Below are 14,023 nucleotides of genomic sequence, written 5' to 3' on the forward strand. Positions count from 1 at the left end.
GTATTATAGTAGTTATATTCTTGTACATAGGGGGCAGTATTATAGTAGTTATATTCTTGTAAATAGGGGGCAGTATTATAGTAGTTATACTCCTGTACATAGGGGACAGTATTATAGTAGTTATATTCTTGTACATAGGGGGCAGTATTATAGTAGTTATATTCCTGTACATAGGGGGCAGTATTATAGTAGTTATATTCTTGTACATAGAGGGCAGTATTATAGTAGTTATATTCCTGTACATAGGAGGCAGTATTATAGTAGTTATATTCCTGTACATAGGGGCAGTATTATAGTAGTTATATTCTTGTACATAGGGGGCAGTATTATAGTAGTTATATTCTTGTACATAGGGGGCAGTATTATAGTAGTTATATTCCTGTACATAGGGGGCAGTATTATAGCAGTTATATTCCTGTACATAGGGGGCAGTATTATAGCAGTTATATTCCTGTACATAGGGGGCAGTATTATAGTAGTTATATTCCTGTACATAGGAGGCAGTATTATAGTAGTTATATTCCTGTACATAGGGGCAGTATTATAGTAGTTATATTCTTGTACATAGGAGGCAGTATTATAGTAGTTATATTCCTGTACATAGGGGCAGTATTATAGTAGTTATATTCTTGTACATAGAGGGCAGTATTATAGTAGTTATATTCCTGTACATAGGGGGCAGTATTATAGTAGTTATATTCTTGTACATAGGGGGCAGTATTATAGTAGTTATATTCCTGTACATAGGGGGCAGTATTATAGCAGTTATATTCCTGTACATAGGGGGCAGTATTATAGCAGTTATATTCCTGTACATAGGAGGCAGTATTATAGCAGTTATATTCCTGTACATAGGGAGCAGTATTATAGTAGTTATATTTTTGTAAATAGGGGGCAGTATTATAGTAGTTATATTCCTGTACATAGGGGGCAGTATTATAGTAGTTATATCCCTGTACATAGGGGGCAGTATTATAGTAGTTATATCCCTGTACACAGGGGGCAGTATTATAGTAGTTATACTCCTGTACATAGGGGGCAGTATTATAGTAGTTATACTCCTGTACATAGGGGGCAGTATTATAGTAGTTATATTCTTGTACATAGGGGGCAGTATTATAGTAGTTATATTCCTGTACATAGTGGGCAGTATTATAGTAGTTATATTCTTGTACATAGGGGGCAGTATTATAGTAGTTATATTCCTTGTACATAGGGGGCAGTATTATAGTAGTTATATTCTTGTACATAGGGGGCAGTATTATAGTAGTTATATTCCTGTACATAGGGGACAGTATTATAGCAGTTATATTCTTGTACATAGGGGGCAGTATTATAGTAGTTATATTCCTGTACATAGGGGGCAGTATTATAGTAGTTATATTCTTGTACATAGGGGGCAGTATTATAGTAGTTATATTCTTGTACATAGGGGGCAGTATTATAGTAGTTATATTCTTGTACATAGGGGGCAGTATTATAGTAGTTATATTCTTGTACATAGGGGGCAGTATTATAGTAGTTATATTCCTGTACATAGGGGGCAGTATTATAGTAGTTATATTCCTGTACATAGGGGCAGTATTATAGTAGTTATATTCTTGTATATAGGTGGCAGTATTATAGTAGTTATATTCTTGTACATAGAGGACAGTATTATAGTAGTTATATTCCTGTACATAGGGGGCAGTATTATAGTAGTTATATTCCTGTACATAGGGGGTAGTATTATAGTAGTTATATTCCTGTACATAGGGGGCAGTATTATAGTAGTTATATTCCTGTACATAGGGGGCAGTATTATAGTAGTTATATTCCTGTACATAGGGGGCAGTATTATAGTAGTTATATTCTTGTACATAGGGGGCAGTATTATAGTAGTTATATTCTTGTACATAGGGGGCAGTATTATAGTAGTTATATTCCTGTACATAGGGGGCAGTATTATAGCAGTTATATTCCTGTACATAGGGGGCAGTATTATAGCAGTTATATTCCTGTACATAGGGGGCAGTATTATAGTAGTTATATTCCTGTACATAGGGGGCAGTATTATAGTAGTTATATTCTTGTACATAGGGGGCAGTATTATAGTAGTTATATTCCTGTACATAGGGGCAGTATTATAGTAGTTATATTCTTGTACATAGGAGGCAGTATTATAGTAGTTATATTCCTGTACATAGGGGCAGTATTATAGTAGTTATATTCTTGTACATAGGGGGCAGTATTATAGTAGTTATATTCTTGTACATAGGGGGCAGTATTATAGTAGTTATATTCTTGTACATAGGGGCAGTATTATAGTAGTTATATTCTTGTACATAGGGGGCAGTATTATAGTAGTTATATTCTTGTACATAGGGGCAGTATTATAGTAATTATATTCCTGTACATAGGGAGCAGTATTATAGTAGTTATATTCTTGTACATAGGAGGCAGTATTATAGTAGTTATATTCCTGTACATAGGGGGCAGTATTATAGTAGTTATATTCCTGTACATAGGGGGCAGTATTATAGTAGTTATATTCCTGTACATAGGGGGCAGTATTATAGTAGTTATATTCCTGTACATAGGGGCAGTATTATAGTAGTTATATTCTTGTACATAGGGGGCAGTATTATAGTAGTTATATTCCTGTACATAGGGGGCAGTATTATAGTAGTTATATTCTTGTACATAGGGGGCAGTATTATAGTAGTTATATTCTTGTACATAGGGGGCAGTATTATAGTAGTTATATTCCTGTACATAGGAGGCAGTATTATAGTAGTTATATTCTTGTACATAGAGGGCAGTATTATAGTAGTTATATTCCTGTACATAGGGGGCAGTATTATAGTAGTTATTTTCTTGTACATAGGGGGCAGTATTATAGTAGTTATATTCCTGTACATAGGGGGCAGTATTATAGTAGTTATATTCCTGTACATAGGGGGCAGTATTATAGTAGTTATATTCCTGTACATAGGGAGCAGTATTATAGTAGTTATATTCCTGTACATAGGGGGCAGTATTATAGTAGTTATATTCTGGTACATTGGGGGCAGTATTATAGAAGACATAGATGTTGGATGTATAGAAACAGATTCATGTCTTGTGTCAGTGAGAAATCCTCTTTATTACAATACATTATATATAATATTGGGGTCACCCGCTGATCCCCCCCCCCCACTATATACACTTCTGCACACATTGTAGTAGTAAAAGGATTTGTACATTAGACTCGCGTTATGATTGTCCTCGGGGGTAGAAGGCTCATACTCTGCTGCCTGAGGGATGGATCAGTCCTCCAAAGCTTCACTTTTAAAGATGACCTATGACCTTCTAGACGACACATCCCCTTAAAGGCTCAGTGTATTGGTTATTTCCTGCATGTAGTAGACATCGATCGCCTCGATCACAAGTGACGTCATATGGATTGTATAGAATATGAATGATGGGATGTGTAATGCAGCTCACAGCCACATGGGGGCGGTAATACAACACAGCGCAGGCTTAGTGTCTGCACACAGAGGGTCTCACCCGCACCTCTACTGCTAGGATTCTTCATGATGGAGGTCTCTCATGACATGGATAGATCCCAGGTCCAGCAGCACCGGCAGGACCAGAACCAAAAAGGCAAAAATACTGGAAAAACTGTATCTCCTGCTCAGCGATGCTGCGATATATAACAGCGAGTCACCGCTATCCCCGGCACACAGGGACCACGACCCCAGCATCCACCTCCAGACCAGTACCCTCTGCCATATAGAGCATGAGGGTACAACATGGCAGCTGAAAGGGAACCTGTCAGCAGCTGTGACCATCCAGACTGCACCCAGTGTTATAGGTGGACACTGGAGAGCAGTGTAATCAGACCTCACACTGCTGTGCTCTGTGCTCTCTGCAGCCAGTGTTATGTATTGTCCCTGGAGAGATGTGTAATCAGACCTCACACTGCTGTGCTCTGTGCTCTCTGCAGCCAGTGTTATGTATTGTCCCTGGAGAGATGTGTAATCAGACCTCACACTGCTGTGCTCTGTGCTCTCTGCAGCCAGTGTTATGTATTATCCCTGGAGAGATGTGTAATGAGACCTCACACTGCTGTGCTCTGTGCTCTCTGCAGCCAGTGTTATGTACTGTCCCTGGAGAGATGTGTAATCAGACCTCACACTGCTGTGCTCTGTGCTCTCTGCAGCCAGTGTTATGTATTGTCCCTGGAGAGATGTGTAATCAGACCTCACACTGCTGTGCTCTGTGCTCTCTGCAGCCAGTGTTATGTATTGTCCCTGGAGAGATGTGTAATCAGACCTCACACTGCTGTGCTCTGTGCTCTCTGCAGCCAGTGTTATGTATTGTCCCTGGAGAGATGTGTAATCAGACCGCACACTGCTGTGCTCTGTGCTCTCTGCAGCCAGTGTTATGTATTGTCCCTGGAGAGATGTGTAATCAGACCTCACACTGCTGTGCTCTGTGCTCTCTGCAGCCAGTGTTATGTATTGTCCCTGGAGAGATGTGTAATCAGACCTCACACTGCTGTGCTCTGTGCTCTCTGCAGCCAGTGTTATGTATTATCCCTGGAGAGATGTGTTATGAGACCTCACACTGCTGTGCTCTGTGCTCTCTGCAGCCAGTGTTATGTATTGTCCCTGGAGAGATGTGTAATCAGACCTCACACTGCTGTGCTCTGTGCTCTCTGCAGCCAGTGTTATGTACTGTCCCTGGAGAGAGGTGTAGTCAGACCTCACACTGCTGTGCTCTGTGCTCTCTGCAGCCAGTGTTATGTACTGTCCCTGGAGAGATGTGTAATCAGACCTCACACTGCTGTGCTCTGTGCTCTCTGCAGCCAGTGTTATGTATTGTCCCTGGAGAGATGTGTAATCAGACATTTGTGTGGGTTGTTAGTAGCAGCAGGACTGTTATGTTCTCCACAGTTCTTCACCTCTGCATGACGGCTGCAATAATAAACCCTAAGCCTCCCACAGCTTTTACACAGAGATGAGGGTCCATGGAGCAGTACATAACACAGAGCACAGCAGTGTGAGGCCCCCCCCCCCCCCAGTGCACATCTGTAACATACGAATCTCTCCAGGGACAATACATAGCACTGGCTGCAGTCTTGCTGACAGGTTCCCTTTATGATGAATTCCTCCCATGATATAATGTTCCAGGGTTTGGAGGACGCAGAGGAGGACACCCCAAATGTCACCACCACCCCCCCCCCCCCCCGTAACCTGTAGTGATCACATGACCTGCGCTCGGGGGTAAGTGCCTTATTGCTTTGGGAGGAGAACATAGAAGGAAACGACATAAAAACAACTCGAACAGGAGGAGAAAAAAAACAGCTAAAAAAATAGACCTCTGCACTCTAGAAAAATATACGGGGCTGGTAACAAGATGCCAGGACTCCCCTGCGCCCCGAGTCTCTCGTTACAGCCCCTGCGGGACCTTCTTCAGTCAGACCTCCAGCGCTGTGTTCAGCTGAGAGTCGCTGGGAGAGGACGCTGTGTCCGGCGCTTCGGAGGGGCTGGCGGATTCCCAGGAGCTGCTGGGGGTGTCCAGGGTGTTCCCCGTGGAGGTGGTGGCGCTGCCGCTCCGAGAGCGATACGGGGGGAGGTCCGTCTGGCTGGAAGTCTCTATGTCTGAGGAGTAGGGGGGCGGCGGCAGGGAGAACCACGGGGGGCACGAGCTGCAAGAGAGGGACACGGCATCATTATACACATATCACAGCAACTGGGACCTCGACTCCCTGCAGCATGGGCAGCTGTAGTCATCTGTGATGCTGGGAGTCCCTGACTACATGTGGGACCAGCATAGTCATCTGTGATGCTGGGAGTCCCTGACTACATGTGGGACCAGCATAGTCATCTGTGATGCTGGGAGTCCCTGACTACATGTGGGACCAGCATAGTCATCTGTGATGCTGGGAGTCCCTGACTACATGTGGGACCAGCATAGTCATCTGTGATGCTGGGAGTCCCTGACTACATGTAGGACCAGCATAGTCATCTGTGATGCTGGGAGTCCCTGACTACATGTGGGACCAGCATAGTCATCTATGGTGCTAGGAGTCCCTGACTACATGTGGGACCAGCATAGTCATCTATGGTGCTAGGAGTCACTGACTACATGTGGGACCAGCATAGTCATCTATGATGCTAGGAGTCCCTGACTACATGTAGGACCAGCATAGTCATATGTGATGCTGGGAGTCCCTGACTACATGTGGGACCAGCATAGTCATCTATGATGCTAGGAGTCCCTGACTACATGTGGGACCAGCATAGTCATCTAAGATGCTAGGAGTCCCTGACTACATGTAGGACCAGCATAGTCATATGTGATGCTGGGAGTCCCTGACTACATGTGGGACCAGCATAGTCATCTATGATGCTAGGAGTCCCTGACTACATGTGGGACCAGCATAGTCATCTATGGTGCTAGGAGTCCCTGACTACATGTGGGACCAGCATAGTCATCTATGGTGCTAGGAGTCACGGACTACATGTGGGACCAGCATAGTCATCTATGATGCTAGGAGTCCCTGACTACATGTGGGACCAGCATAGTCATCTATGATGCTAGGAGTCCCTGACTACATGTGGGACCAGCATAGTCATCTAAGATGCTAGGAGTCCCTGACTACATGTAGGACCAGCATAGTCATATGTGATGCTGGGAGTCCCTGACTACATGTGGGACCAGCATAGTCATCTATGATGCTAGGAGTCCCTGACTACATGTGGGACCAGCATAGTCATCTATGGTGCTAGGAGTCCCTGACTACATGTGGGACCAGCATAGTCATCTATGGTGCTAGGAGTCCCTGACTACATGTGGGACCAGCATAGTCATCTATGATGCTAGGAGTCCCTGACTACATGTGGGACCAGCATAGTCATCTAAGATGCTAGGAGTCCCTGACTACATGTGGGACCAGCATAGTCATCTATGGTGCTAGGAGTCCCTGAGTACATGTGGGACCAGCATATTCATCTGTGATGCTGGGAGTCCCTGACTACATGTGGGACCAGCATAGTCATCTATGGTGCTAGGAGTCCCTGACTACATGTGGGACCAGCATAGTCATCTATGATGCTAGGAGTCCCTGACTACATGTGAGATCACTATCTGAGTCCCTATAGGGGACAGGTGCAGCAGTATAGACGCCTGCTGATGCATTTGCTGCTGGAAGTCCAGGTCCTCAGCCACATCTCCTGCTCGGCTCTGCTACATCAGGGCTTGGCACAGCAGAGACACTCACTTGTCATCCAGCACGGCCTCGTTGTAAGACGGTGGAGACTCGATGCTGACCGGAGGCTGATATCCCTCGCTGGACACGTAATGGACCCCACTGTTGACGTTGTAGGTGACTCTGCAGCTATGGGGGTGGTCCAGGACCACCAGCCTGGAGAGGAGCAGCGGGTGCTGCAGCCGGTGCACAGGGAGACTCATCAGGTTGGTGCGCTTCCTCTGATGGTGCAGGACCAAGGCCAACAGGGCCACCACCAGGACGAAGATGACCGAGCTCCCGATGATGGTGTAGGTAATACTGGGGTAATAGAGGAGCTGGATCTCCGAGGACACGTACTCCTGCTCGCTGGCGCCCTCTGGGGAGAGAACAGAAAGTGCTTGAGATGAAGAGGGAGATTATAGAGCAGGTGGTGCAGTCTGTGCAATGCAACATCCACACTGATTCTACAGGATATTAGACATTGCATATTATTGCAGCTCTGGATGTGACTGGAGTAGGAGATCTCTACATAGCAGTATGAAGCTCGCTTTATATCCAGGTAGGTACCTATAGGTTCTGTGCCCTCTCTGACTCATCTCTCCCTCCCCCTGCAGTCTGGTGCCTGAGCAGAGGGTTCCTGTGCTGCTTCTATGTATCCTGCCGCCTGCCCTGACCTTGGATTCTCCTCTGACCACTTCCTACACTGTCCCTTTGGTACCGCGTGGCCTTTAAAAAAATTCTGGGTCATCGGTGAGTTCCTGTCGGGTCTCCGCCGTGTACACGAGGCCTTAGAGGATTTCGCAGACGGATGAGAACCCTCCGATACAAGGTGAGCGCCGCTTCCTTTGTCCGATGATTCGTCCTCCATGACGGTGAAGCGGCTCCGGAGTTTCCCCTGTAGAGCGGGAGCCATCTGCTCGCTGACATTTTGCAGAGATTCCCGATGTCTGATTTGTGGTCCCAAATTTGCAGAGCAATAACCTATAAATTAGAATGAAGATCCTCGCGTCCCGCAGCAGCAGAGACGACGTTACATGGGTGAGCGCTCCGAAAGTCTGACGCGGCCGACAATGAAACGTGTCACTGGGGAGAAGAGCGAAGCCGGGAAACTAATTTCCCCTTTTTATAGACTGTTAAAGGGAATGTCTAGTTATAGAAAGTTATAATTCAAGCTCCGCCCACGCAGAGCCCTGTAATTTGTCATAACACCAACCAACCCTAAATCCTAGTTTACTTGGGGACACGTGTGATACATATTATCTGCAGCTAGTTGGTGAAAGCACAGAACTGCAGTCTGTAATCCATTGGAGCATAACAGCTTTAAGCAGCTCCACCCCTGAGGAACCGCCCAACTTCCCACTAACTCAATGAAGGGGCCACAATCGATGTATAGCAACACAAAAATGTTGTACATTGACAACATTGATGATCCTCTCTGTTAAAAGGACAAAATAACTCCTATAATCCATCGGGCCTCTGGAGATCCACCCCTGAGGAACTATCCAGCAGTGATTGGAGAGGTCATACTGATTATATTCTGTACCCCAGAAACAACCTTCTACATCGAATTGTACATATGCTCTGCCTCATCTGGTGTAAACATCAAAAATACCCCTTGTTGTCCATTGGTGAACAGCTGTTTGAAGAAGCCCCACCCCTGAGGAACTGTCAAATGTTCAGCAAAATCAATGGATGGGCCCCATTTGTTGTATGTTGTACAGTGACACAGTATGGCATCCTACATAAAATTTTACATATGTTCTGCCCCCATCTGGTCAAAGCACAAAACTACCTTCATTAATGCACTGGTTTCCAGAAGTTTAAGAAGAAACACCCAGGAAGAACTGTCCAGAAGTCATGAGTTCTGGGTGTAGCCATACAGATTGTATTCTTTATAGTTAGTGTAACTATTGATCCCTAAGTTGAATTTTACACAAATTCTGCTTTGAAACACTAATCTAATCTTTTGTGGCACAACAGTTTTAAGAAGCCCCGCCCCCTAGGAACTGTCTAGCAGCAGCAAGAGTAATGGAGAGCCCAGGATGGTTGTATAGTGACAGAACTAGTCTCTTGTGTTAAAATGAACCTGTACTGTGCCCCTCTGGTAAAGGGACCCAACTACCCTCTATAATCCATACGGCAGGTTAAGGAGATCCGCCCCCGAGGAACTATTGAATAGTGAAAAGAGCAAATGCAAGAATGTACAACAATCCAAAACCAGCCTTCTACATAATGTTTTACATATAATCTGCAACCATCTGGTTAAATAACATAATGACACCTTCTTATTCATTAGTGAACAAACAAGCCCCTCCCCTGAGGAACTCTCCAGCAATGATGAGAGCAGCAGGAAGTGCCTCACTGCTCGTATCTTGTACAATGACACAGAACTGGCTTCCTACAGTGGATTTTCTTCTTCAGTGACTTTATGTCTGGATTATGTTCTCTGTGTTGACATCTGAGCAGATCTCATGTGAAGTGCGAATCAATAAAAACCTTTCCCAATTCCCCGATTTCACGTTCAGTGACGCGCCAGACTGAGAGGCGCACGGCTCACCCTCCTGCCAATACTCCCAGCGTCATCCAATTACTTCACAAAAAACTACACTCCTAAATATGTTTTGTGCAGATGAACCCAAAATGTTATTACACATAATCGCAGAGACTAACAGAAGCGGGTTCTATGTATACACGAGACATCTGATACCCCACCCCAGGGGGGCCAAGTGTGCATGTACCTTCAAAAGTGAGAGGGGAGGAAATCCCTTCCGCCTCACCCTCCAGGCGCGCCAGCCCTCGCCCCACCCTCCAGGCAGGCCAGCTCTCGCCCCAACCTCCAGGCAGGCCAGCCCTCGCCCCAACCTCCAGGCAGGCCAGCCCTCGCCCCAACCTCCAGACGCGCCAGCCCTCGCCCCAGCCTCCAGGCGCGCCAGCCCTCGCCCCAGCCTCCAGGCGCGCCAGCCCTCGCCCCAACCTCCAGGCGCGCCAGCCCTCGCCCCAACCTCCAGGCGCGCCAGCCCCCGCCCCAACCTCCAGGCGCGCCAGCCCCCGCCCCAACCTCCAGGCACGCCAGCCCCCGCCCCAACCTCCAGGCACGCCAGCCCCCGCCCCAACCTCCAGGCACGCCAGCCCCCGCCCCAACCTCCAGGCACGCCAGCCCCCGCCCCAACCTCCAGGCGCGCCAGCCCCCGCCCCAACCTCCAGGCGCGCCAGCCCCCGCCCCAACCTCCAGGCGCGCCAGCCCCCGCCCCAACCTCCAGGCGCGCCAGCCCCCGCCCCAACCTCCAGGCGCGCCAGGGTGGGAGGTGCTGGAGTTGGACTATATTCGGTGGAGTGACCTAAGCTTTGGTACAATAACATTTTTGGACTGGAGCACTAATCACCATGGCCACCATTGCCTGTATGACAAATCTGGTGGGATGTGATCTCTGCTGAGGGGGTACAAGGTGACTATTTCGGTGAAGTCTTCATGCTGCCATATTGGATGTCACCAAGTCTGGTGGTAAAAATCACAGAATCCAAATTTTTTTCTTCCGCTTTTATTAAGAAAATCTCTTTAACCAGCAGCTGGTTCTGTGCCCGCAGACTCCAGATCCATGGCCGATGTCCGCTGCCGCTTCCCACATTACTCGGCTCCGGCAGGGGAGGATGGCTGTAATATTGCGGCTTTGGAGTTAAATAACAACATTGGGTCTGCCAAGACCCGGGATCTGGGAGGGATAACGCTTTGTGGGGACGGAGTAAATACAGACATAATGGAGGTGAATGACTGGGCTGCTCCTCACAATGGCTCCTCCGCCGGAGAGGCTCAGCGAGGGCTTGGAGCGGTGCCGGCCTCTGGACCTCCTGAATACACACAACGGCAGGGGAGATAACAATCACTGCGGATGGAGAATCCTGCTGCGGCTGCAGCTTATCCACAAAGAGCAGGGCTTAAAGGGACAGGAACCTACGATTTATTATCCGTGCAGGAAGGGACCGAAACCCCCTGCCGCCTGAGGCGAAGTACAGACCGGCGCCCCCTCAGCCCCCTCCAGCAGTAATAGATCAGATTATTGTTTAGTAATGCAGCGTCTCTTACCCCTGATGACCTCAGCTCTACAGATATATCTGGCGACTGTACCCCTTATCTTGCTGCAGGTGGTGCTGCCTGAGGCAGGAGGCTCCACTCGCTTCATAGCTGTTACACTCCCCATTCATTTTCTAGATCTATAGAGGGGCAAACACAGTGGGCAAGTATGTGGGTGCCAGTGTTACATGAAAATGGATTCCTATGTTGCATTTTATATGAATTCTACTTTATAACCTCATCCTTTGTGGCACCTTTAAGAAGCTCTTCCCCCTAGGAACTGTGTAGCAGCAACAACAGGAATGGAGAGCCCCCGATGGTCGTATAGCAAGACAGAACCGGCCTCCTACATAGAAATTAATCTTCAATGTGCCCATCTCTGGTAAGGAGACACGCCCACGAGGAACTAACAGACAGTGATAAGAGCATTGGTGGAGGAGACACTGTGGTAACAGGAGAACGCCCCGCCCCACCCCACCCTCCAGACACCCCGGCCCCCGCCCCACCCTCCAGACACCCCGGCTCCTCGCCCCACCCTCCAGACACCCCGGCCCCCGCCCCACCCTCCAGACACCCCGGCCCCCGCCCCACCCTCCAGACACCCCGGCCCCCGCCCCACCCTCCAGACACCCCGGCCCCCGCCCCACCCTCCAGACACCCCTTAGGTCTGGTCATGGAGCTGCACAACAGCTTTAGGTGCCCACAGCACAGCTAAGAGCACAGCTGTAGCTTCCCTGCTCAATGTGATGATAATGAAATAACTCTTAATTTCCAAAACTAAGTTTCTTGTAAAAACCAGGTTAAAAAAAAAAATCTGTGTTTTGAAAGAATCTGAGATTGGAGGGGAAGGAATCTCAGGACTATAATTGCTTTTCTACAGAAGGCGGATTTTTTCCTTTAAGACGAGAATGACGAGCGCCGAGACAGGAAATCAGAGAGGAGAGAGGAGATAGCGGCCGGAACTGTATTCCATTCATCATCATCCCAGATTCCCATCAGCTGACGGAAGCCGCCGGCAACAGGACGCCCCCTGCTGGCACAATCCAAACCCATGCACCAGCAGCAGAATAGTGAGTGCAGCTCTGGAGTATAATGCAGGATGTAACTCAGGATCAGTACAGGATAAGTAATGTCATGTATGTACACAGTGACTGCACCAGCAGCAGAATAGTGAGTGCAGCTCTGGAGTATAATGCAGGATGTAACTCAGGATCAGTACAGGATAAGTAATGTCATGTATGTACACAGTGACTGCACCAGCAGCAGAATAGTGAGTGCAGCTCTGGAGTATAATACAGGATGTAACTCAGGATCAGTACAGGATAAGTAATGTCATGTATGTACACAGTGACTGCACCAGCAGCAGAATAGTGAGTGCAGCTCTGGGGTATAATACAGGATGTAACTCAGGATCAGTACAGGATAAGTAATGTCATGTATGTACACAGTGACTGCACCAGCAGCAGAATAGTGAGTGCAGCTCTGGGGTATAATACAGGATGTAACTCAGGATCAGTACAGGATAAGTAATGTCATGTATGTACACAGTGACTGCACCAGCAGCAGAATAGTGAGTGCAGCTCTGGGGTATAATACAGGATGTAACTCAGGATCAGTACAGGATAAGTAATGTCATGTATGTACACAGTGACTGCACCAGCAGCAGAATAGTGAGTGCAGCTCTGGGGTATAATACAGGATGTAACTCAGGATCAGTACAGGATTAGTAATGTCATGTATGTACACAGTGACTGCACCAGCAGCAGAATAGTGAGTGCAGCTCTGGAGTATAATACAGGATGTAACTCAGGATCAGTACAGGATAAGTAATGTCATGTATGTACACAGTGACTGCACCAGCAGCAGAATAGTGAGTGCAGCTCTGGAGTATAATACAGGATGTAACTCAGGATCAGTACAGGATAAGTAATGTCATGTATGTACACAGTGACTGCACCAGCAGCAGAATAGTGAGTGCAGCTCTGGGGTATAATACAGGATGTAACTCAGGATCAGTACAGGGTAAGTAATGTCATGTATGTACACAGTGACTGCACCAGCAGCAGAATAGTGAGTGCAGCTCTGGTGTATAATACAGGATGTAACTCAGGATCAGTACAGGATAAGTAATGTCATGTATGTACACAGTGACTGCACCAGCAGCAGAATAGTGAGTGCAGCTCTGGGATATAATACAGGATGTAACTCAGGATCAGTACAGGATAAGTAATGTCATGTATGTACACAGTGACTGCACCAGCAGCAGAATAGTGAGTGCAGCTCTGGGGTATAATACAGGATGTAACTCAGGATCAGTACAGGATAAGTAATGTCATGTATGTACACAGTGACTGCACCAGCAGCAGAATAGTGAGTGCAGCTCTGGTGTATAATACAGGATGTAACTCAGGATCAGTACAGGATAAGTAATGTCATGTATGTACACAGTGACTGGACCAGCAGCAGAATAGTGAGTGTAGCTCTGGAGTATAATACAGGATGTAACTCAGGATCAGTACAGAATAAGTAATGTCATGTATGTACACAGTGACTGCACCAGCAGCAGAATAGTGAGTACAGCTCTGGGGTATAATACAGGATGTAACTCAGGATCAGTACAGGATAAGTAATGTCATGTATATACACAGTGACTGCACCAGCAGCAGAATAGTGAGTGCAGCTCTGGGGTATAATACAGGATGTAACTCAGGATCAGTACAGGATAAGTAAAGTCA

At 47.1% G+C, this 14,023-nt stretch overlaps 1 protein-coding gene across 4 annotated transcripts in view; it reads right to left on the reverse strand.

Annotated features, from left to right (window-relative positions):
* Positions 1 to 4,262: 4,262 nt before the first annotated feature.
* Positions 4,263 to 14,023, reverse strand: part of LDLRAD3 (low density lipoprotein receptor class A domain containing 3) — a 157,645-nt gene continuing 147,884 nt past the window's right edge. Inside the window, exons 6-7 of one of the 4 annotated variants that reach the window (XM_072119045.1) lie at positions 7,250 to 7,595; positions 4,263 to 5,674 (exon numbers count right to left, since the gene is read on the reverse strand). In XM_072119045.1, coding sequence (XP_071975146.1) covers positions 5,443 to 5,674; positions 7,250 to 7,595 — 578 coding nt within the window. In that variant the 3' untranslated portion in view covers positions 4,263 to 5,442. The remainder of the gene's footprint in view (positions 5,675 to 7,249; positions 7,596 to 14,023) is intronic. The other 3 variants (XM_072119046.1, XM_072119042.1, XM_072119043.1) reach the window with 3 other exon arrangements.

The sequence above is a fragment of the Engystomops pustulosus genome, chromosome 7, assembly GCF_040894005.1.
Source record: "Engystomops pustulosus chromosome 7, aEngPut4.maternal, whole genome shotgun sequence".
NCBI lineage: Eukaryota > Metazoa > Chordata > Amphibia > Anura > Leptodactylidae > Engystomops > Engystomops pustulosus.